General features: G+C 38.2%; 1 protein-coding gene and 1 long non-coding RNA gene across 15 annotated transcripts in view; one reads left to right on the top strand and one right to left on the bottom strand.

Moving 5' to 3' along the window:
* gramd1ba (GRAM domain containing 1Ba) overlaps positions 1-26,712 on the top strand; it is a 647,360-nt gene that overhangs the window by 338,164 nt on the left and 282,484 nt on the right. For 11 of the 14 annotated variants that reach the window (XM_087976426.1, XM_087976430.1, XM_087976415.1 and 8 more), the window contains one exon: positions 1,987-2,013. The exons of the other annotated variants lie outside the window; for them this stretch is intronic. In XM_087976426.1, the coding sequence (XP_087832552.1) occupies positions 1,987-2,013 (27 nt within the window). The remainder of the gene's footprint in view (positions 1-1,986; positions 2,014-26,712) is intronic. 14 annotated transcript variants of the gene reach the window in all.
* LOC148142270 (uncharacterized) overlaps positions 1-26,712 on the bottom strand; it is a 364,445-nt gene that overhangs the window by 127,546 nt on the left and 210,187 nt on the right. The gene's annotated exons all lie outside the window — the stretch shown is intronic.

The following is a 26,712-nucleotide window of genomic DNA, read 5'->3' on the forward strand; positions in this document are numbered from 1 at the left end:
CCAACCTAGTCCCACCTGCCAGCACCCGGCCCATATCCCTCCAAACCCTTCCTATTCATATACCCATCCAAATGCCTCTTAAATGTTGTAATTGTACCAGCCTCCACCACATCCTCTGGCAGCTCATTCAATACACGTACCATCCTTGTGTGAAAATGTAGCCCCTTAGGTCTCTTTATGTCTTTCCCCTCTCACCCTCTCGTTATGGACTCCCCCCACCCCAGGGAAAAGACTCTGTCTATTTATCCTATCCATGCACCTCATAATTTTGTAAACCTCTATAAAGTCACCCCTCAGCCTCCGACGCTCCAGGGAAAACAGCCCCAGCCTGTTCAGCCTCTCCCTGTAGCTCAGACCCTCCAACCCTGACAACATCCTTGTAAATCATTTCTGAACCCTTTCAAGTTTCACAACATCTTTCCGATAGGAAGGAGACCAGAATTGCACACAATATTCCAACAATGGCCTAAACAATGTCCTGTACAGCCGCAACATGACCTCTCAATTCCTGTACTCAATATTCTGACCAATAAAAGAAAGCATACCAAATGCCTTCTTCACTATCCTATCTACCTGCGAGTCCACTTTCAAGGAGCTATGAACCTGCACTCCAAGGTCTCTTTGTTTAGCAACACTCCCTAGGAACTTACCATTAAGTGTATAAGTCCTGCTAAGATTTGCTTTCCCAAAATGCAGCACCTCGCATTTACCTGAATTAAACTCCGTCTGTCACTTCTCAGCCCATTGACCCATCTGGTCAAGATCCTGTTGTAATTTGAGGTACCTTTCTTCGCTGTCCACTGCACCTACAATTTTGGCGTCATCTGCAAACTTACTAACTGTACCTCTTATGCTCACATCCAAATCATTTATGTAAATGACAAAAAGTAGAGGACCCAGCACCGATCCTTGTGGCACTCCACTGGCCACAGACCTCCAGTCTCAAAAACAACCCTCCACCACCACTCTCTGTCTTCTACCTTTGAGCCAGTTCTGTATCCAAATGGCTCGTTCTCCCTGTATTCTGTGAGATCTAACCTTGCTAAACAGTCTCCCATAGGGAACCTTGTCGAACGCCTTACTGAAGTCCATATAGATCACATCTACTGCTCTGACCTCATCAATCTTCTGTTACTTCTTCAAAAAAACTCAATCAAGTTTGAGAGACATGATTTCCCATGCACAAAGCCATGTTGCCTATCCCTAATAAGTCTTTGCCTTTCCAAATACATGTGCATCCTGTCCCTCAGGATTCCCTCCAACAACTTGCCCACCACTGAGGTCAGGCTCACAGGTCTATAGTTCCCTGGCTTGTTTATTAATCTCCTGTGATTTAAGAATGCAAATGTTTTTAACAATTAAGTTATTCTATTTTAAATTGATTTGCAATTTATAAGTTTAGGTTGATAGACATCACTACTTTTGGTAATTCAATTATAATGCAATTGGGAAAACTAAGATAAACAATAAAACTTAGCTTATGCACATGCAATTCACAATGCTCTAGAACGGAAGCTAAGCCACAAATAACAACATGACGACATTTGGATATGAAAAATATCTCCTTGCCCTTGATAATCAGATTGGCATGAGTACAACATTTGTTATTGCCATACCCTTGTTGTATGTTGTGCCACATGAGCTGTTGAAATATTGTTAACGATTGAGAAGTCCGTGTGGTATTTGATTTTTGGCAACTTTCAAAAGTAGATCAATTTTCTTGTTTCCTTAAGAGTCTGAAACAGCATTTTTTGTTGGCCTTGGTTAACCAAAGGTACTGATTTGTATTTAAAATTAATATTTTAGTTCATACAATTTAAATAGAATTCTAATTTCTATTATATTGCCAATCAGTTGAGTGATTATTAATAATTCACTAGGTTACCTCAAACATTAATTAAAAAAAGGAAAGTAAACTGAATGATGTACAATTCTATATTTCGTCTGAATTGTGATTTATAAAATATTTTGTTACTTCTATTTCAGGTCAGACAGTGCTACCGACAGGTTTGGGTAAGTGGTTGCTGTATCTTATATAACAAAAAATGAAATTGGGTCCTGAATGAATATGAAGTTCATTTCAGTGTGTAACATTGTAGGTTTGGTGGACTATACTTAAGATTGTGACCTTGTACTACTAAGACATGGTATATTGGTGATGGAAATCTATTCATCAAAATAAGAGAACCATGAAGTACAGAGTGAATATTTGTGCAGTTGTAAGTATCTGTAATAATATCCAGTGTTTATCTGGCAGGTTTCTGTTTATCTATTGGTTGCATTAGTAATGATAATTAAGTGCATCTTCTGAACTTATCCATTCAAGAAGAGAAAATTTCAGCAATAGAATGTTGCAGTTGAATAGGATAGCCTCTGTCACTTGACTGTCAATGCTGTATTAATTGAGCTAATCCCCATTTCCTGGTTGGAAGAGTGGTTGAGACAATCTCCACCAAGTTTCTCATGGATACAATCCACACCAAAGTCTACAGTTTAATATACAATAATAATGTCAACCCAAGACTAATTATATTTATATTGTGGAAAATGGAGATACTTACGTCAGTGTTGTCGATGATGCATTCTTGAATTTGAGGTTTGTAGGCAGATAGAGCATTCATCAGTGTGCTTTAGTCTACATTATACCTGCACTGCAAGCACTCATACCATTAATTCTTCTCAGTAATGTTGTTATCTTGTTAAATTTAAAATTCCATGTTTGTAGAAGTGAAATCTGTTGAAATGCAGTAAGTCCCTTTTGTATTTACAGTCAATGAGATAAGTCAACTTACAATGCTTTAAAATTTGTATTTACTTACCATAGAACATAATGTCAGAAACTGAATTCAAACATCGATTATTTATTATTTGCATTTATTTCATACACTTATACAGTAAATTTGTCAGAAAAATTTATATATTCTCTTCATTCAAAAGAAAAGTATACTGGCTGCTAAGGTTAAATCAAAGTGTTAATTCCAAAATTTATTGTGGTCTGTGCCAATATGATTTTCTTAAATTTCATATATGCAAACTACCTGATTTACACACAGTTGTACTTCACATTCTTGATGTGGTTTACTAATGTTATAGGTGACCTATTATGCCATTCAAAATAGTACATTCAGTGCATATTTTTGTTTGTCAGAGTCAGTCAAATTTTTCTTGAAAACTGAAAAAACCAATCATTTAGAATCAACAGATAGACACTTAAAAATCACAATGTAGCATCTGATCATTTTCCCAGGGTGCACGATTACCGACTTCACCTTCACATTTTTTAAAAAGCAGATAATACAACCTACGTAACTAATCATCTGTGAGGTCTTTGAATGTTTACAACACTTAGGCTTCATGGCCCTAAAAAGAAACAGATTAACATTGAATATCAGGATGTTACATTGTGTAGGAGAGAATGTTCCTTTCCTTATGAAAGGGTATATAATCTTACTCTGAGGAATTGCAGTAAAACATTTGTTAGTAGTTCACAGAAAAAATGTGCTGAGTCTTAGTGCTGTAATGGAATCAGAGCTTTGAGATTTAAAACTGAAAATCACATTTCAACATGCTAATTTTAAAAAAAATTGAAATTTGATTGACCCAAGTTTTTGCTTATTTAATGGCAATCCAAATTTTAAGTGGTATAGAACACAACTGTATTTCAGGAGAATGATACATTATGTATATTTTGTTCCAAAAATAGCTCTGAACTGGTGAATGTTAAAAAGAAAAGTAGACCCAGAGGGTTGTTGTGGTTCTTATTCAGTTATTTGGTCCTGTAAAAAAACTCTGCTCCAAGTTATACCAGTATATATAAAACAATCAATCTGATATGACAAATGCAAAGTTCATTGGATTAAAAAATGGAAAAAAAGTTCATTCTTGTTTCTAATTGATCCTGCAATCTCAGGATTTACTTCAGATGAATCAGATGGAGAGATGGAATCCCAAAAAAATGAAAAACATTTGTGTTTAAACTTTAATTTTTACAGCTGTTTGGCAGTATTAATTAAAGTATTATATTTATATCATAGAGCGCTTTTGACTGGAAAGAGGGCTTTGATCGATAGAGGCTCTGTCATCGAGAATGTTGATGATGATTGACAGTTAACAGCGAAACTTTGCTCAAATTTTAAACTAGATATGTTAATTGTGGTCATGGCATTACCCTGAGAAATGTACCAGCAAGTGACTCAATTATTGTGTTGAGTTGAAACAGATGCAGTGCCTGAACATGTTCTCTCTGCCTCCAGGGAATAGATACCTCTGTATCAAGATAAGTGTAAGAACTCAGGAAGCCCAACTGGAAAGAAACATCATTTATTGTTAAACACCAAAATAAAGCCACTACCTGTGGCAAGCGTAGACTCTTCCCAGCTTGGGACAAACAGTTCTGTGAACCCATCTGTGGGTCTGCTTTATAGATATTTCCAATCAGCTTGTTCAGCGATGTTATTACACACCTTTGGAGCAGGTGGGACTTGAACGTGGACCCCCAACTCAGAAGTAGGGATTCTACCACTCTGCCATAAGATCCCTACCCTGTACTGCACCCAGTGTTTTCATATGGTCTCCCATCCAAGTACTAACCAGGTCTTAGGTTTTGAGACTAGATAAGATGAGACTACAAATGCCATAGGCAAGGTGCTGCTTTATTCTTGTATGAAATTGTTATCACAAATAACTTTACCATCACCAAATCACGTGACTTTATAAAATTTGTTTACCTATTAGCCACAGTGCAGACAATTAGAAGTTTACATGCAAAGCCCATTATGAGCATTGTGATCCATCAAAATTGGGGGGAGGGATAGCGAGAGCAGAAAAGGATTAAATCAAAATGGAATTGTAGGGGGAAGACAGTCTACTGTTTGTTTTCTTAATGTATTTTCTAATCAAATTGTTTAGATACATTGTTACACACCTCTGAATCAGACACCCATTAGCTCAGCACAATCATTGCATCACTACAGTCCCTGAGGGTCAGCTTTTTTTTTATTAGAAGTGGTATCACAAAACCAAACAACTTTACTGCCACCAAATCACCATGATTTTTGTTTTGCTTTTAACTGCAAACCACCACCAGTGCAGGGTCTTTTTGTTTGTGTACTAAAGTTCTTTTTTTTTTAAAATGGGAAATATTAGAGTATCGGAAGCCAGTAGGATTGGCCACTGTGGGATTAAAACCATGACCTTTGCACTAACCATCATGCTGTAACCATCTTGGCTAATCAGCTAGAGGGCCATTACTGTGGCCATTTATTAGTCCAGTGAACCACTAAACAAGTGTCACCTACTGATTTATCTCTGTTTTTTTTTAAACTAGGGTTTGCTTTATTTATTTATTTTGGTGTTTTTCCTGTATCCTGAAGTGTGATCAGAAGCAACTTAGTGGCTCTCCAATCACTGAGACTTTTTTTCTGCTTGTTCTTTCTTTTGATGACTACCGGTAATCATCCATGTAGCCCGTCAAATATTTACAAGCAAAGTTCATTGTGGGCAGTGGGAGAGAGGGAAGGGGCTAAATCAAAATGAAGTTGGAGGGGAGATAAATTCTATCCCCCATGGCGCTCACTTTGCTCTAAAGACATCGAGAGCATTGATGGACATTGCGTGTTTCCTCTCTAAGTACACCTGGGCACAAATGTAACCATAGAAGAGGGACAGGCAGTCAGCAGATATGAACCCCTCCACAGCCCCTTGCCTGGATCTGTTTATAGCCAACCTGGCCAGGCCCAGGAGCAAACCCACAAGGAGGCCCTCTGATCTGCCTGCACTCCTCTATATCGGGGGCCTAAAGATCAGGCACACTGGGCTGAATTGCAACCAAAAACAAAACAAAAGATTTTTCAGATAACTAAAAAGGGGCTGCAATTGCCTGGAACTAATAATAACATGGTTCATTGACTGCACTGAAAAATAAACAGTTGGGCTGGGAGTTTGTGAACTGCCACAATCTGCGGTTATAAGGCACTGCTGCATGCAATACCCTCCAGCCCAGGTCCCCAATGAAAAATGGGAGGACTCTCATATAGAAAGCCGTCCACTAGGGATCTCTGCTGTCTATTGGAAAATAAGCACATTAAGGTGTGAGGAGTCCTCTTTATCATTTTTTTAAACCGCTTTATACAACTCTAGAGCAGGTGGGACCTGAACCCAGACCTCCTGACTCAGAGGTAGAGACACTAACACTGTGCCAAAAGAGCCCTCCAGGGTTCTTCTTTAGTTTCTTAATACTCAGAAGTGCTATTGTGCACAACTAAGTCACCTTCCCACCATCAAAATCACTGTTTTTTAAACCTATTAACCATCACCAGTAATAAGTCTGCTTTATTTTTTCCTAATCAACCAGTTCAAAGATGTCATTACACACCTCTTAAGAAGTTGGGACTTGAGTGTGAACCTCCTGGCTCAAAGGAAGGAATGCTCCCATTGTACCACAAAAGCCCCAAGGGATTTGCATTATCTTTTCTACCTAGAAAGGGTTTGCTTCATTTTTTTTTCTTTCTACCCAGAAGTCTTTTCATACATAAGTGAGCGACATTCCCACCACCAAAATCACCATAACTGTTTGTTTGTAAACTGTTAACTGCTACCAGTCAAAACACCCATGCAGCCAACTGAGTATTTACAAGCAAGGCAATGGGCAATGTAAGCTATCAAAGATGATGGGGGAGGGGTAAGGAGAGTGGGAAAGGACTAAATCAAAATGGAATCGGATGAAGAAATAAGCACTCTTTCCCCTGCAGTCTCCATCGCTTTCTAAAGGCATCAAGAGAATTAACGGTGTGTTTTGTCTTTTTTTTAACTTTTGTTTTTTACCCAGAAGTGCCATTATACACAATTGAGTTACCAACCAATCACCAAATTTCACTGTGACTTTTGTTTCTCTAATTTTTTTCAAACCAATAACCACCACCAATTTTTTAAAAAAACTGAGAACTCATTCAATTTGAATTCAGCACTGGAATTGAACCGACGACTAATATTTCCAGGGGTACATGCTAAGAATTTGAGCTAACAAATCATTACATGAGTTTGTTTTATTTTGCCTGTTGCCATTGCTAATACCAAGGAAACTCATACTTTCTAGGCTCCACAGGGATATTAATTAGTGATTCCTCATGGCCTTATATGGATTATCACAACAAGTAACATGTAGAATGTGGAAGTGTGCCACACTACAAAGCCAATTGACAGTCTTACTGAGTACAAGACAAAAAGAAACCATCAAAATATGTTTTCTTTTCAGATGTTCTACTGTTTTCAGCTCCCTGCATCTACCAATGCTACCTCAAGTTAAAATCCATCTTGCGTTTACTGTTATGTAGGAGTTGTCAATACATAGAATACTTTCAGTTCTGATGATGGGCTTGAAAAGTTAACTCTATTTCTGTCTGTATAGATGCTGCCAGATTTGTTGAGTTTCCCCATCACTTTCTGTTTTTGTTACAGAATGCATGCTGTTTGAATACTGTTCTGGACCTTTTATATTATCACACAGTTTCTCAGTTTAAAAACAATTTATGTGTGCATGCCTTTATTCCTTAACCATTAGATATGGCAAGAATCCTATTTAAAATAAGTTTCATTCTTCAGAATAATAGGCAGTTGTACAGTGATAGAATAAGCAGGGATAATCTAAACTCATTGTTAAACAGAAAAGATTTATTGCCATGCAAAGCCTACGCCATTTATATTGTATTACATTTTTAAAATATAAATTATCCTCTTAGCTACATAGATTAAATTATTCAACTATATTGATCTATAAATCCACTGTCATGTTTTATGGAAAATTGTATTTTTTTCAACACAAATCCAAATGAAGTCCTTGTATACAAACCTATTAAACATCAAATCACATAGGCATGTTTTGATAAAATAGAAAGGTTTTCTGGGTGGTAAACAAAATCCGAGTAATGGCTGCCTAGACTCTTAACCCCAATAGCTATCCATCTATTCAGCTGTATCATGGAGACCCGTAATTACAATGCCTTAATTTACATCAAAATTCTTGTCTTTCTCCACCCCATGGCCCATTTCCAGATAATGAAGAGATGCTAATACATGGTTAGAACAGGAAATAGTGTCTTTTTAAACATAGTTCTATTGATTTTCACTACTGTTGTCTTTTGGTAATGTGTTATTCTGTCAGGCCAACTCATTGTGAACTGATACCCTTCAGAGTTTAATGCTCATAGTATGTGATTTAGTAAGTTTCTACTTGCAACCTTAATGTTCATTATTTTTTCACAATTTTTCACAGCTGTTAAATGTGGAGAAAACATGTTATTTTGAAAGCTGAAAATGAATTCTCAAACTCAGTGGGTTAATAACTAATGCTGTGGTACATCTTTTGGGTTGTTCTGTGTTGACAGTTGGGCTGAAACATTTTCCTTTGGTTCTAACTTCATGCACTACAAATTATGTGGTATATCACGGCTTGATGTTCCTCCATGACATTTCTTTCTCTATTTGCACATAATAGACTTTTCAGTGGCTTGGAAAAGAATTTAATGAATAGTATAAGCATCTAAATTATGCTTCTGATCCACTTCTTATAAAGACTTCATTTCTTACTCCCGGTCTCCACATCTGCCACATCTATTATGATTATACCACACTGCATACAGAGTTTATGCAAAATTCCCCTTTTACCTTCAGCATTATTCCTATGACTCCTCTTACCATTGTCACCTCTTTCCTCAAAAATAAAGCTTTTGACTTCTATGACCTTAGAAATTATGGTCCCATCTCCAACTTTCCTCTTCAGAGTCCTTGAACCTACTGTAACCTCCCAAATTTATGCTACACTTTCCTATGATTTCATGATGGAATCCTTGCATTCATATTTCTTTTCTTGCCACAGTTAGAAACTGTGACTATAATCATGATAAATTCTTCCTCCAAGTGTTCTTCACTTGTTCTCTTTAACATGGTTGACTATACTATTCTTCTTCAATGCTTCCATACTGCTTTACAGCTGGGTGGGACTTCACTCAACTGTATCACTCATTTCCACTCAAAGCCGAAGAGTTACCTGTAAATGCTTCTCTCCCACACTTCTAGTGTTAACTCTGGTCTCCTCCAAGAATGTAGCATTTACTCTGCCTCCAGCCCCATTTCTCAATCACGTCTTGCGAAAAAAAATTGTTTCCATGTGTACTCTGACAATATCAAGTTCTATTTTTCAACTCACTCCAAAACTTAAATTAACAAACAACCTGTTTGCAATACTTTATTGCATTAGCAGAATTTATTTCCAACTCAATATTGAGAATACCAATATCTACCACTAAACTCAATTCTCCAGATACCAACTCCATCTGTACAAGCAACTATATAAAATGTGCAACTATGGCATCATATTTAACCATGTGATGATCTTCCAAAAACACATGCCACATTAAGGTTACTTATTTTCATATTTCTAACATCATCCAAAACTACTACTGCCTCGAATGGATTGCAGTTGCTATTGCATCTCATCATTTCTTTTTGTCACTAAAATTGGCCATGCCATTGCAATCAGGTCTCCTAAGTTTTGCTCCCTTCAAATTGAGCTCATCAAAAAACACTGTTTATCCAAATCCATGACTTATATTAGCTTCTCATTAAGAAATGCTTAATTTTAAGATTATTGTTTGTTTTTTAAGATCCATCCAGGGCCTCTCATCCTCCTGACTGTGTGGCCTCCTGCAGCCCAGTTATCTTTTGAATTATGTGTACTTCTCCATTTCTGGCTGTTGGCACATGCTGGATTTTAATATCTCCACCATTTGACAGCTGCACTATTGACTCCAAAGTTCTACACTCTGATATTTCTTTCCAAATCTCTCCATGTTGCCACTTTTTTTGATCAGCTTAATAGCTTTTTATGGGGTTCGGTATCAAATTTTGTTTGATAACATTTCTGTTTTAAAAGCATAATATGTACTATATATATATGGTAGTGATTGTATATAAACACTGAAGAAGGAAAACCATTCTGATTCAGATACATCAACTTTAGACATAGTGGCCCAAAATTACAGGAATCCTTCCAACCACCAGAATGTTGACTTGGTGGGATTCCTGTCATCAGTTTGCTCTTGTCCACACCTCAAGCCGAAGCCTGAATCCTTTGTGTGGCACTAATAAGTAAAGGAATAAATGTAGAACAGCTGGCATACTTGCCTTGGATGTAAAAGGCTCCTGAGTGACACTTCTCATTGTTGCTCTGTAGCAGGTGCACTTGCTGTACAATGGCTACACTTACACATCACTGCCATAAACAAATGTTATTTGATTTAAGGCACATCTTTCAGACTACTTGATATTTCCATGTAGTTTAGTGGAACTGAGATACCCGTGACATCATTTTTTTTAAGCTCATTCATTAATTATTAGGTTGAACCTTTTCATCGTGGCCTGAACTGCAACACCAGGACCAGTGGTAATGAATTCGAAACATATTGAACTCTGCAGTGGCCTAATATTGAGCTGTGGTGTTAGCATTCCACCTCTGGGTTCCTGATCAATCAGACAATGGAAACGGGATGAGGTGCTTGATAGACCAAGGATTATAATAGGTAAGCTGGACATAGATTTCTGAGACTGCGGGAATTACAGAAAGGAGTGGAAACCTGAAAAGGTTGCATTTTGTATCTCCCACTCTTAGATGGAAGCCCTGCTGTGGAATATGAAGGATTGCAATGCAGTGATGTTTTCCAAGAACAGGAGGAAGAGGAAAACCTATTTAACCATGCAGCATGCAAATGGTTAATGAACTAAGCAACAGAAGTGTGGTCTCTCTAACCTAGTGATAGGACACCAAGAAGGTTTAGGACCTCTGGAAAGTAGGAAAGTTAAGTGGCATAACAATTTCAAGTGTGATATCCAAAATAATTCTCAGAACAATATTCCCTACAATTGCACTTACTGACTTCTCTCCAGGCACCTCATGACCTCATCTGAACAGCAACTCTCGCACACCATCAGGCTATTGATCTTTTACACCCTTGCATTCATACTCTATAAATGTTGTCCTTCTCCTTCCCTGTTACCCACACAAGCTATTTTTAATGCTCGTAGCTCTATCATTTCAGGAGAAAGAGCACACAACCTCAGGCAGTGTCAGAGACAGGATGAGGAAGTGGAGGTAGCGATTACTTCACAGAGACCGGTATAGCAGCGATCAATAGGGTGCATGACTACCTGCCATCTAGGATATCCAGTCCCAGCAGGCTGCTGATGTCAACAACAACCTGTTGATCTTCCAGTAGTGATGGTGCTTAAAAATATTAAGATAGCTGATCCACTAGCTTTAGATCCTATTCCACATTCTAGGAGCTGGTTATCTGTGGCAATTTACTGCAACATGTGATGGAAGAAACCAAAACGTGCTGGTGTTGCTCCTGGTGGTTGTGGCATTTTTTGGTGTTTCTCTTGCTGTGCTTCAAATGTGCAAGGTAGAGTTGCATTAGCTGCTCCCATGCTGTGATGAAGAAAGTCAATGATGTAGTGCATGACAGGTGAAATGATTTTCAAGAAGTTGGCAAGTACTTGTTGAGGACTGAAAGTGCCCTTTCAAAAGCAATGTTGTGAGCAGCAACTTCTCACCTGACTAGAGCTGCAGTCTCTTCAGTTTCACTGATCAAAAGCTTTACAGCCTGTCAGTTTTGCTGAAGAAGCCACCTTAGTGACCCTGATGAGTTGTTGGCTGATCAGGAAACAGGACCACTTGCTGTCTGTAAAATGCAGAACCCTTAGTTAAAACATAATTTATTGAGTGGTTTTGATACTTAAATGACTTTCTTGCATCTCTTGAAATATAGAACAATATGGAATGATGTTAGGTTCCTTATTCAATGTTATTATGAGGGGATTTAACTCTCTCTGAACATTGACAAGCCCACAAGCATGCAAACTCCTCTTGCCTGAGAAAATTTCTCCCAGTGAGTGTCTGAGACTCTAATTAGCAGGAATTCTGAAGGAACATGGAACCCCATGGTTTTTTAAAAAAGGTATAATGAAGGCAGCAGAAGAAGCAATTCCTCTGACCTAGATTTTTTAGTGATACGAGAAAATATTGAAATCCAATACATCTTTGTTCCATCAAATAGTCCTTCTGCTATTTCCCACCATACAAAAATCATTCCCCAGAAATTTAGAATTACCAACTTGGGAACCAAAGTGCATCAGCAACCACAGAGTTAATATGATGGTATGAATTGGCATTCAAACAGCAGGGTTTTGCATGAGTTCAGGTTGATGGAAGATGGGAGTCATTAGAAATGGGTGTGATGCCTGAGGAATGGATCAGTGAACCAATTTTAAAAGGAAGTTTCAAAAAGGCCCAGAAGATTACAGGTGATTGAGTAAACTCTGAGAAAGCATTGTAGAAGCCAGAATAATTAATTACCTACATACGTATGGTAGATAGGAGAACTTATCTAACAACTTTGCTAGACATATTAACATTTTAATGGCTGAGAAATTTGACTCACATCTGAAACAGTTATTCATAGGTAATTGAATGATAGTTGTTCCTAGGACTGGATAGATGGAAAATCTTTGATTGTACACTGCTGGATTATAGGTCATTTTGTGCTGTAGATTTATGTACTTAAGGATTTGGGTCAAATTCACAAGGCTGATTCCATATGGTTTGAGAGATAGGGAGGAATTTAATATTGGCTAATTTGAAATTTATACCTTGAGATAAAAGGAAGTATGATAACTCACTGCACTACCTTGATGTAGTCCATTCAAACTGATGTATTTGTTTACTTGTAATCTGAATTACAGAGCACCCAACATTTATAATTAATTTCTTTCTGTTATCAAATAAGGCTTAATTCAAAGGCTATGAAATAAATGGCTAGATTAGATCCATGTATTCATAATTTATCTACACTTTATTTTCAAAGCTTTAAAATGTTCCTGTTCCCAAGAGTGGAAGCTTAAGGACCAGTCATGCTCAATGTTTGATCTTAAACTTTCATTATAAATAAAAAGATCAGCAGTTAAAATTGGATAAAGCCTGGCTATTCACAAATAATCACAAATTATTCCTTGTTTCATATGTTATACTTCATGGCATTGAATTGAGATTGTGATAAGTCGTTAAACTTTCCAAATGGGTATGATTAGAGAATGGATATTTCTATCACACCTGCTAGCACTGGATTTAGCTAAAATTCTCTATCTGCTAGAGCATATAAATTAGCTGGAAAAAGCAGCAAACCCAAGGACTGAGAGAAATTTATATTTCAGCAGAGGAAGACAATGAGTTTAATACAGAAGGGAAAATAGAAAATGAAATAAGCTTGTGGAAGACATAAAAACTGATTGCAAAAGCTTTTTTAGATATGTCAAGAGAAAAAGACTGGTGAAGATAGATGTAGGTCCCTTGCAGTTAGAGCTGAAAATGAGTTGCTGGAAAAGCGCAGCAGGTCAGGCAGCATCCAAGGAACAGGAGAATCGACGTTTCGGGCATAAGCCCGCCTTCAGCATTCCTTGGATGCTGCCTGACCTGCTGCGCTTTTCCAGCAACACATTTTCAGCTCTGATCTCCAGCATCTGCAGCCCTCACTTTTCCCTTGCAGTTAGAATCAAGTGAATTCATAACGGACAGCAAAGTGATAGCAGACCAGTTGAACAAATACTTTGGATCTGTTTTCATTATGGAGGACACAAATAATCTTCAGAAGTCACTAGGGGACAGAGGGTCAAGCACGAAGGAGGAACTGAACAAAATCCTTATTATTCTGGAAATGGTATTGAGGAAATTGATGGGATTAAAACCTGATAAGCCCCTAGCGCTTGATGCTCTGCATCCCAGAGTACTTAATGAAGAGGCCTTGGAAATAGTGGATGCATTGGTGATGATTTTTCAGCATTTTGTAGACTCTGGAAGAGTTCCAATGGACTGGAGGCTAGCTAATGTAACTCCAAAAGGAGGAAGAGGACTTATACACTTAATGGTAAGGACCGAGGGAGTGTTGCTGAACAAAGAGATCTTGGAGTGCAAGTTCATATTCCTTGAAAGTGGAACCGCAAGTAGATAGGATAGTGAAGAAGGTGTTTGGTATGCTTTCCTTTATTGGTCAGATTATTGAATATAGGAGTTGGGAGGTCATGTTTCAGCTGTCCAGGACATTGGTTAGGCCACTGTTGGAATATTGCATGCAATTCTGGTCTCCTTCCTATCAGAAAGATGTTGTGAAACTTGAAAGGGTTTAGAAAAGATTTACAAGGAGGTTGCCAACTCTCTGTTTCCTGTCTGCCATGGGGGGGACGTTGGAGAATTTGAGCCATGGGGGGAACGTTGAATAGGCTGGGGCTGTTTTCCCTGGAGTGTCGGAGGCTGAGGGGTGACCTTATAGAGGTTTATAAAATCATGAGGGGCATGGATAGGATAAATAGACAAGGTCCTTTCCTTGGGGTGGGGGATTTGAGAACTAGAGGGCATAGGTTTAGGGTGAGAGAGGAAAGATATAAAAGAGACCGAAGGGACAACCTTTTCATACAGATGGTGGAATGAGTTGCCAGAGGAAGTGGTGGAGGCTGGTACAATTGCAACATTTAAAAGGCATCCGGATGAGTATATGAATAAGAAGGGTTTGGAGGGATATGGGCCATGTGGGACTAGATTGGGTTGGGATATCTGGTTGGCATAGACGAGTTGGATTGAAGGGTTTTTTTTTCCGTGCTGTACATCTCTATGACTCTATGAGAGAAAAAAATGAGGAATTATAGGCTGTTTAGCCTGACATTGGTGGTGGTGGGGAAAATGCTGGAATCAATTATTAAGCATGTAATAACTGAGCATTTGGAGAGCGGTGACAGAATCAGTCCAAGTCAGCATGGATTCACTAAAGGGAAATCATGCTTGACAAATCTTCGGGAATTTTTTTGAGGATGTGACCAGTAGAGTTGACAATGATGAATCAATGGATGTTGTGTATCTGTACTTTCAAAAGGCTTCTGACGAGGTTCCACATGAGATTAATAAGCAAAATTAAAACTCATGATTTTGTGGGTAATGGATTGACATGGATAGAGAACTTGTTGGCAGACAGGAAGCAGAGAGTTGGAATAAATGCGTCCTTGTCAGAGTGACAGACGGTGAGAGTGCTGTGCTATGGGTTCAGTGCTGAGACCTCAGCTGGTCACAATATACATTAATGATTTGGATGAAGGAATTGAATGCCATATCTCCAAATTTGCAGATGACACTCAGCTGGGTGGCAGTGTGTGCTGTGAGGAGGATGCTAAGAGGTTGCAGGGTGACTTGGACAGATTAGCTAAGTGGGCAGATATTTCACAAATGCAATATCATGTGGATAAATGTGATGTTATCCACTTTGGTCATGAAAGCAGGAAGGCAGATTATAATCCGAATGGTGGCAGTTTAGGAAAAGGTGAGGTGTGATGCGACCTGGGTGTCATGGTGGGACAATGGCTGAAGGTTGGCAAGCAGGTGCAGCAGTGAGGAAAGCTAATGACATGCTCTCCTTCATAACAAGAGGATTTGAGAATTAGAGTAAGGATGTCTTGCTACAGTTATACAGGGTGTTGGTGAGGCCATTCCTTGATTATTTTGTGCAGTTTTGGTCTCCCAGTCTGAGGAAGGAGGGAGTCCAGTGAAGGTTCACCAGACTGATTCCTGTGATGGCAGGACTGATAATATGAGGAAAGACTGCATCAACTGGGCTTATATTCACTGGAATTTAAAAGAATTGGTTTGGGGGGGCACGAGGGGGGGGTCTCATAGAAACATAAAAAATCTTGATGAGACTGGACAGGCTAGATGTGGGAAGAAATTTCCTAATGATGGGGAAGTCCAGAAAAATGGGTCAAAACAGTCTAAGAATAAGAGATAAGCCACTTAGGACTGGGATAATGAAGAATTTCTTCACTCAGAGTTGTGAACCTGTAGAATTCTCTCCCACAGAAAGCTGTTAGGGCCAGTTCATTAGATATATTCAAGAGGGAGCTGGACGTGCCCCTTGAGGCTAAAAGGTTCAAGAGGTATGGGGAGAGGCAGGAATGGGATATTGAGGTTACATGGTCTGTCATGATTATATTGGATCGTGGTGCAGGTTCGAAGGGCCGAAAGGCCTACTTCTGGACCTATTTTCTATATTTCTATGAAATAAAAAGCCAAAACAAAACCGATCACTCTTTTCTGCACTAATTTGAAAACTTAAATATTTTAAGGTTGAAATAAGCTAGTAACAATTCTGAGACTTCCAGGTCAACCAGCATCCTAATTCATTTGGTAAATTGCAGACATGTAGTAGAAAACATGTATTACTTGTATAAAAAGATGCTGTAGTCTAAAGAGGGAAGCTGTAAGTAGCCATTAAGTGTGACAAAAGTGTATTTTAAGCTTTTGTGTTGATATCTTGTAATATATACTAGAAGCCTACACAAATGTTCAACAATACCTGAAAGCATAAATTTATAAATAACTGCAAGTCTGATTCTGAATATCAATGCACTACTTTGAAATGTTTTTGCATTTTATAGAGCATGAGCAAGATTTATTCTGCAGATTGTTTTGATGAAATTATTTTGCTTTAGTTACCTTTTTTCCTGTAGCCTGTGCCACTTAATGTTTCTTGATTAGAAGGGAAGACAGTCATTGAATTCAGCTACTTAGAAGCACGTGAACAGCTCATGGTAGCTGACTTGTTGTGTGGGAGATGATACTTTTACATTCAGATTAGATTTACAAGAAGAGTCCGACCTCATCAAGTAAAATTAAACAGACTACGGGTTGCAGAATATTGATTTGTTTAAGATATTTTTATGTTTCATATGCTCCTTAGTTTAAGTAATCTTAAAATATGAAGTACTTGTATCCATTGAATATTCAAAAAATATTACAAGTAAATGAAGCCATATCTGAATAGATCTGAATGAAGCAGATCAACAAACATTTTGATCATATTGCTTTCTGAAGTTGTTGTATAAATAAAGAATTTACAGTAGTCAGCATTCAGCAATCATTCTGATAATGCCTAGCCTCAGAAGAAGCAAAGAATCTGTGCGCATCAGTTCTGCTGAGTAAAGGAAACCAAAGATTAAGTTATTCAATGTTAGTAATGATCAGGGAAAGCTAATTGTGGTGCAGTGTTAGTGCCCATACCTCTGTACCAAAGGTGTGTACAGGTTGTTCTACTGTAATGTGCATTTCGTCAGCATGAATTGACTGTAACACGATTGATAACTTGTGGACATTGTTTGGATAATGCAAACTTTCTACTGAACAGGTATGACAATTTTCTATTAGCGTACTTCTGCAGCATGATTTTCTATAGCGGTTTTCCATTGCACAATTTTCTATAGCGCGAGGTTGATGAGAAAATATATTTTACAAATATCGTTTACAATTTATGTGTGCTATTTTCTGTTATTATTCTACTGGGCAAAGTGCAATTCCAGTTCTAAAACTAAACAAGCAACAAATCATTGAACAAAGCTTAAATGCCAGTCACTTCTAGATAAATATTCATGGAACATTGTATCTCTGGGTACCCAGAAATGTATCTGTGGGTACCCAGAAATGTATCTGTGTCAGTATTCCTGTATCTGTTGTAATGTAAGGTTACATCAGATGTACTTGTTTACATTGTTAAAGAAGCAAATTATGATTTTATCCATTATGCATTATTTTGTGCAGTTTTTCTACTTTTCCCTTACAATACTACTCTGCTGTCATAAATTCTACTCTAATTCATAAATTATTTTGAATCAATTGGCATAAATCCTTCTGATTATGATATCTTTCTTCAAAAGCTAGTATCCTGCATCTGCACTGTTGACATTTTGCACACTTTCATATAAATCATTGTGCTACGTAATCAAAATGTTGACTTCATGAAGAGTACAGAAAACATGTAACTCGATGTCTGTTGTGCATTTCATCACTTTAGCAAGACTTCAATCTGTCGAACTGTATGTGAGTTACAGTTGAATAATTCTAGAATTTGGTGCCAATAATTTTAAGAAGTAAGTTACCTATGGAAATGTGAAAGATTGAAAACTCAACAATCATTTATTGGTCGCCTTTGTTCTATGTAAACTGATCATAAATATAACCACTTGAGCTAGAAAGGAATATTTGTGTTATATCAACTTTTAAATCTTTGAAGTGCAACGATGAACTTTTCTTGTGTTCAATAATTACAAAGTGAGTTACCCTTCCTTATATCTCCAACTCTGTTAGATAAACAACTGGAATGTTCATTATTGTGGCAGCTTTGGGGTTTGTGAAATCTTTATGGCTTCTGATTTTCTTCTTTAACCTAACAAATTCTGTGCATGCTGCTTATACCTGTAACAGACTGTTGACTATATTCAGTTTTCTCAGTCAAGGAAATCATAGATTTATTTCAAAGGAAGTGTTAAAAATGGGTTACTTGAATAAAAACAAAGAGAGAAAGGCAGACTGGGTTCTAGAATCCTGCTCAGTGGACATTTAAAATCAAGTGTCTAATTAGTTGAGGTCAGGAACATATCACTTTCAGTACTCATTTTCAAAAGTTTCCAATTTTCACTGATATCCAAATTTGGAGATCTGTAAAATACAAATGTTCATTTTTATTTCTAATTCCTTTGTCAAAAAATACTGAAATTCTGAAGACGAGGCATATTGGACTCAAAACATTAGTTGTGTTTCTGTATATACAGATATAGCCAGTCCTGCCAAGTTTCTGCAGAATCTGTGACTTTACCAAATATTGACTGGAGAAGGCTTTAGAGCCGCTTTGGACTTTTCCCAATTTTTGAAAACGGATACATTATTGATAACAATTATCCAATATAGACAAGATTTAATATTGTATTTGAGCAGCAATTTATAAGATATCTTTAGCAGTTCCCTGCATTGACGTTTTGATGTTTGTTCCAGGTTCTCCCATTCCTCAATGTTGAATCTCCTAGACTGAGATTGATTCCAATTCCTTATATCCTAACAACAAATAATTGAAGTGGAGGAAGTCCAATTGCATTTTCTCATGCACTCCAAAACCTTACCCCCCACCAAAACTGCTAATTGTATTGACAGTACATACAGGCACAAGCTGTTCTTGAACCTTTCTTGTCTCTGCTTCATAAGTACCTATGTGATGTGATCACACCCTATTTGTGAGAACATGTTACATAGTGCAATAGTCTCAATATTTCTCTCCTTACTAATTTAGACAGATGATTAAACATAACCTGCTGCAATTTCTGTAATACATTCACAGTTACTTCTGAATAATCAAACAAGATTTGATTCTCCAACCATATAATGTCTTGAAATATTTCGCTTCTTTGATTCCAAGCCTGGCTGTTGTAACTAGCAGAATGGTTAAGTCCTTCAGTCTCAAAGTACAGAATGTGTATATGTTTGTAAACTTAGATAAATGGTCATTAATTTCCAGGATGGCTGTTTAAAATGGAGAAGTAGGGCGGCATGGTCACTCAGTGGTTAGCACTACCGCCTCACAGCACCAGGGACCCGGATTCAATTCCAGCCTCGGACACCTTTCTGTGTGGAGTTTGCGTATTCTTCCCGTGTCTGCGTGGGTTTTCTCTGAGTGCTCCAGTTTCCTCCCACAGTCCAAAGATGTGTAGGTTAGGTGAATTGGCCATGCTGAATTGCCCATAGTGCTCAGAGATATGTATGTTAGGTTCATTAGTTGGAGTAAATGTAGAATAATAGGGTTGGGGAATGGGTCTGGGTAGGGTATTCTTCAGAGGGGTCAGTGTGGACTTGTTGGCCCAAAGAGTCTGTTCCCACACTGTTGGGATTCTATGATTCTTTGAAGTGATTAGAAATTTTTAAGAGGAATCCTTCCTGTGGGAGTTTATTGCCATCAAAAATGTTCTCGGTTGACACAAAACAATCTGAACAGGATCTGACTGGACAGTTTGGGATTTTCTTACGTTTAACTGTTATTTTGGGTTGAATCAGAGCAGCAGATCTGCCGACATGCAGCTCAGCAGAAAATTTAGATTCTGTAAGAGTCAGCAATCTCAGTGTGAGCTTCTATGTTGTGCTTTCCTAAAACCCATAAATTGTGCCGGATGTTTGTCTGTGTTATTGAGGGAATGATCTGCTTTGATTGCTCACTGAGGCATTACTGAGTGACACTGGGTTTATTTTTAGACTGTTGAACAAAATTGTAATTGAGGTAATGGAATTGAAATAAGGTCATAAAATTAGAATATATTGGTGGGTTAATGAAAGTATCAAATTAAAGGATTCAAAATGCCAAATGAGAGTAGTGTGATTTGAAATTGTTTCTTGATGTATCTTAACATTAAGCTTATTCATTAAAAACTGGAGCTGCAGAAATGTAGGAAAATGGAATTATTAGCTTTTCTGACTCTCATGTCAGGGGAAGTAGAAGTGCACAGGTAGGTAAACAGTATTTTGTGCAACTATGTATAAGATGGATGATTTTTCTAGTGATGTTTACCAATTGTTTGGACTTTTATTTCTTTGGAGAAAGCCATGCTATCGCTCGTCTTCATGAGTTAGGAAGTTTCTTATACATAGTAGGACTGCTGAATTTTTAAAAAATGTTATCCTAAAGGTAATGCATTGCTTCAATCCAATAATTCAGACTGAATAGTAAATGTCTGGTCAGGATCCTCATATGCTTTCTACAGTTTCAGCTATTCAGCAAGTGTGAGATGTTTCAAAATTGGATTTGGCCCTCCATCAGTTGTAGAGGCTCATGAGCATCCAATCAGTAGCAGTGCTGCATCACACTAAATACTTTTGAAACTGCTGTGCTGTAGAAGATGTCAGTGGAATGCTTTCCAGAGGATTAGCTGTTACATAAACTGGTGTCGACAGAACTTTATCTTTTCTAGCATTGCCCAGGAGCAGAGGTGCAGCATGGTCACTCAGCAGTCACTTTCAGTACAATGCACCAACACAAGGTCAGGTATTCATACAGTCAGCCTAGCACTGCCCCAGATTAATTGTGACACATTGCTGCATATCTGGCACTGTGTGAGTCTCTGTTTAACAGATTATTGTTATTTGGTTTACATATATTTATATGTGACAACTTTTTTGATAATGGACTGTTATTGTATAGTAATCTTAGATAATGGCTTAGAAAATACAAGTGTGTAATATTAATCATAATATTTGGTAAAGGTTCAGTATTCTAGCGTAACTATTCTATAATCAATGTAAGAATCATACAATGTCCTTTGTAATGATTCCTGATGAGTAAACAAGTTATCCTTGATCAGATTATGCATATATCGTGTTTTAATATTTTGAAACTTTTGGAGGAAAAGATGTTAAAATTCTTTTTGTTTTTAATCTTTTGCTTGTGATATCTTATCTGAATTTGTTATAATCTTGTGTCCTTAAATACAATGCATAAGATTATTTGTAAGTTGTATTGTAAATGGTGGTATTGAAAGCTAAATTGATTTTTAAAAATCAACTTAACTGTGCAGTGTTACAAATAAAATGTTCAGAAAAAAATGTCCTTGTTTTCAACCTCAGTACTATATTGCTTCAGTGTCAATGACAATTAAATAGCTAAAACGATGTCATTACAAACTTCAGATGTGATAAATGATTATAATGGTTGAATATTTTAAGAACGATATTTGTTCAAAATCAGTAGATTTAGATACTTTTTTCAATTGCACTTACAGTTGTTATCGTGCCTGTTTTCAGTGCTCACCAGACTTTATTTTTCAGAATTGATTATTTATTCAGTTCCTTATTAAGGGCTGTTGTAACTGATCACTGCCACATCAAGCAGAAAAGAATCATTTACTCTGTAGAACACCTTTCACTTGAGGAGAAAAAAAGAACTGACAGATGTCGGAGTTATAAATGAATCACTGTAGAGGTCCCAAGTTCAAACTAAAGCCTATGCTGAGTTTGCAAATCTCCCTGAAGTACTGATAAGGTTGCTTGACTTATCCTTCAGAATACCCATGCTAAATTGACAGCAGAACAGGTTTGGGAAGTGGGAATGACATTTAGGAAATAAGCTAGGGAATTTTATCCTAAACATTCCAAAATGGAGGAATTCTCCCTGCGGGAGAGCACTTATTTGTGCCTGTCAGATAATGTCACAGTTCATTGGGATACTTTTCATGACTGAATAGTTTGTGACTCATTTTTTGCCATAGTCATGGGCACCCGCATGGGCCCCAGCTATGCCTGCCTCTTCGTAGGATATGTGGAACAATCCATCTTCCGCAACTACACTGGCCCCACCCCCCACCTTTTCCTCCGCTACATTGATGACTGTATCGGCGCCGCCTCGTGCTCCCACGAGGAGGTTGAACAGTTCATCCACTTCACCAACACCTTCCACCCCGACCTCAAATTCACCTGGACAGTCTCAGATTCCTCCCTCCCCTTCCTCGACCTTTCTATTTCTATCTCAGGCGACCGAATCAACACGGACATCTACTACAAACCGACCGACTCCCACAGCTACCTGGACTACACCTCCTCCCATCCTGCCCCCTGTAAAAACGCCATCCCATTCTCCCAATTCCTTTGACTCCGCCGCATCTGCTCCCAGGAGGACCAGTTCCAAAAACGCACAACCTAGATGGCCTCCTTCTTCAAGGACCGCAATTTCCCCCCCGACGTGGTCGACGATGCCCTCCACCGCATCTCTTCCACTTCCCGCTCTTCCGCCCTTGAGCCCCGCCACCAGGACAGAACCCCACTGGTCCTCACCTACCACCCCACCAATCTCCATGTACAGCGCATCATCCGCCGTCATTTCCGCTACCTCCAAACGGACCCCACCACCAAGGATATATTTCCCTCCCCTCCCCTATCAGCATTCCATAAAGACCACTCCCTCCGTGACTCCCTCGTCAGATCCACACCCCCCACCAACCCAACCTCCACTCCCGGCACCTTCCCTTGCAACCGCAGGAGGTGCAAGACTTGCGCCCACACCTCCCCCCTCACCTCCCTCCAAGGCCCCAAAGCAAGCTTCCATATCCGCCACAGATTCACCTGCACCTCCACACACATCATCTATTGCATCCTCTGCACCCGATGTGGCCTCCTCTATATTGGGGAGACAGGCCGGCTACTTGCGGAGCGTTTCAGAGAACACCTCTGGGACACCTGGACCAACCAACCCAACCACCCTGTAGCTCAACATTTCAATTCCCCCCCCCCACTCCACCAAGGATATGCAGGTCTTTGGACTCCTCCATCGTCAGACCACAACAAAACGACGGTTGGAGGAAGAACGCCTCATCTTCCGCCTAGGAACCCTCCAACCACAAGGGATGAACTCGGATTTCACCAGTTTCCTCATTTCCCCTCCCCCCACCCTGTCTCAGTCAAATCCATCGAATTCAGCACCGCCTTCCTAACCTGCAATCTTCTTCCCGACCTCTCCGCCCCCACCCCAGTCTGACCTATCACCCTCACCTTGACCTCTTTCCACCTATCACATTTCCGACGCCCCTCCCCCAAGTCCCTCCTCCCTACCTTTTATCTTAGCCTGCTGGACAAACTTTCCTCATTCCTGAAGAAGGGCTTATGCCCGAAACGTCGATTCTCCTGTTCCCTGGATGCTGCCTGACCTGCTGCGCTTTTCCAGCAACACATTTCCGACTCATTTTTTGAGACTTGCATATAAAGGATTACTATTTGAGGGAGGCCCAAGCACGGATGGCATCTGTATATTTGTATGACAATTATTTAATGACTATCCCATCAAGGGGTGCTGTTTAGAATTACTGTTTTCCCTACTGAACTCGCTAATTGAGCATTAACAGGGAATCAAGTCTGGAACCATTGCATGAGTTCACTGAAATATGTTGCATTTACCTATTAAGACATTTGAAAGCTAAGATTATAGATTTCTAGTAAAGCTTTAATGAATTTGCAGCCGCCAATTTGCCAGATGCACTTGAGTTATTATCCACTTGTAAGTTAGGAATCAAGTACTACTTTCGTTCTGAGGAAGGGTCACCAGACCCAAAACGTTAACTTTGATTTCTGTTCACAGGTGCTGCAATATCTGCTGAGGTTTTCCAGCAATTTCTGTTTTTGTTTCTGATTTACAGCATCCGCAGTTCTTTTGGTTTTTATTATTTTTGTATCATCATTTTCTGAGCAATTGATTACACCTGTCAGTTCAACCTTCTGCAGCCTGATTCATTTGGATATAGTATTTAGCACTCTTAACAGTAGTGATAGGTTTGGTGCTTTATCTAATAAAATGCACAAAGACACAATTGCCCAGATGAGGCAAACATAATCTAACTGCAAAATTGTTAAATAATTTCAGCTTTTTAAAGTAGTACTGTTTTGGAGAAGGAAAACATATTCATTATAACTCTCAAAATCTTTGATCCCATCACAGATCTTAATTTTCATTATTAACATAGCTTTAAAAATCTTTTCAGGAGAATTAAGCAGTCACATGGTTGACAACAGTGCTACTTTGAAAAGTTTTCTGCTAGTATTTTGTATTAACTACAGAAATTCTATTTCGATCCCTTTTACTTATGTATACATGACCAGGTGAAGTTCTCTTCGCTGAGATTAATTATATATTTGTTATGACATAAGGTTTATAAGATTGTTACCTTTTCAGAATGAGTATTTGAAAATTAAGATAAAATTAAGGAAGTCATGTGATCTATTCTAAATTCTGTCTGACAGTAAGCCGAGGTAATTTGATTGTTAGAGATCAAAGGAAAGTCGATTGTTATACTGAGAAGAAGGTGCAAGATATTCATGCTTGGAGACAATAGCAGCAACCTGTGTGCTCATGGTGTAGATGAGAAATACAACTGCAGATGCAAGAAATTTGAAACAAAATCAGAAATTGCTGGAGATTGTTAGTGTAGATTGTTTTCTTAGACCCAGAGAAGGAGCATGTCAGGCTCTCAACAGTTTGATTTTGAACTGTCCATATATTTCCAAGGTGAAATAGAGTTGGGCTGTCAAGCATGGCGAGGTAGCATTTCTACTTAAATATAAAGTAATCATGTCACCAGGGGAAAATGTAAAGGAAGCCTTTTAAAAGTCAGTTTACATAATTCCTTAGACTATCACTGAATATCATACGTTCTTTGTAGTTAGTCCGGATCTGGAAGAGAAAGCAACTAAAAGCCAACTTAGTCTCTTTTGTTCACACTGCGGGAATATGTACTTAAAATACCATATTCACCGGGAATTCAAATGGGGTTGAAAGAATTGCCTACGTTGGAGGAAGAATATCAAGGAAAAGAAATGATTTGGAGATGCCAGTGTTGGACTGGGGTGTACAAAGTTAAAAATCACACAACACCAGGTTATAGTCCAACAGGTTTAATTGGAAGCACAAGATTTTGAAGCGCTGCTCCTTCAATTTTACTGTAAAAGACAGTGCTGAGATTTCAAGTTACCACACTGAAAAAAGGAAGGAAATGAAAGATAGGAATCAGTTTGGATTGTTTTAGGAAAATTAAATGTCTGTGTAAAGGATAGCATAAAGACCAGCATAACTGTGAAGTGTGTTTCTTTTCTAGTTTGGCTAAGAATAAGAAGTAGAGTGTGGTATTTTGTTCTAAGGTTTAAAGTACAAATTGCCTACAAACTAGTGTTTCACTCATAGTTTTACCAATTAATTAGCAGTCAGTTTTTAGTAAGTGAAATTTTCTGATATTGTGCTTTTCAGCTATAAGTTGGAAGTTTAAATTTCTTTTTGAATGTTATCCATCTCCTTGGGTTTGATAACAGTATTAAATGTGGCAAAACTGCAGTCTCTTCACTGACTCTGAGTCCACAATTCGGTTTCTTAATACTAATAATAAGTAATAACGTAATATTGCTGACTTCGGAAATCTCCTAAAGACATTGGGGATATCTGGACCTTTTGTTATTCCTGGCTTCCATACTCATCCACCTCATTTGCTTACATAGAGAACAACAAACTGGTGTGGGATAACAGAATTATAGAGATATTTCTAAGAGGACATGTAAAATGCCTCTTAACTACGTTATTGTAACTCTTCATAAATTTGGACTTTTTGGTCTAAGTACAAGTTTTCATTGCATTCCTGCATAGCATTCTCACAGACCCTTTTAGCTTTTGAATGCTTTGTTTCTATAACAAAATAAAACTTTTTCTTTCCCATCAGTCATGCAATGTAGTATCCCAGATATGAATAGTTTTGCAAGAAACACAAGTTAAAATTCAGGCAGTTGACCACAATTATAAAATCTTAAAAATGCATACACGCTGATTTGTACATAATTTACCTATATTACATATACAAAATCCCTTAAGCACACAACATTTATGATTTTTACTTAATTGCTGACTATCACAAAGTCAGGTGTTATGTTTTTTATAACAATGTGAATCATAAGTTATCAGTAATTTACTGTCTGTGCCCGTTTGCTGCTTTCTTTAGATCTTGATCACAGTTCTAGATGTTAATCCAGATGAAAATTTTCCACGGAAGATAGCTGCTTGTTTCACGAGATGATTTGGTAAACCAAAATTGTGTTCACTTGACTGGCTTATTGCAACTGTGTTGCTATAAATATTTTACTTTCCATTACAATTAATGACAGCTGCACAGTTCGAACACCGCTGACACTAATGACTGAAGCTCTTAAATGGTGTAGAGCAATAGTGTTCCATTTACTGGCTGATTTACTGTGGAGCAAAGGGATAAGTATACTTTTACTCAGAGAATAGCTGCTGA

This window comes from Chiloscyllium plagiosum, unplaced genomic scaffold (assembly GCF_037043375.1).
Source record: "Chiloscyllium plagiosum isolate Xiang-an unplaced genomic scaffold, Cpla_swu_hap1 HiC_scaffold_29, whole genome shotgun sequence".
Lineage (NCBI taxonomy): Eukaryota > Metazoa > Chordata > Chondrichthyes > Orectolobiformes > Hemiscylliidae > Chiloscyllium > Chiloscyllium plagiosum.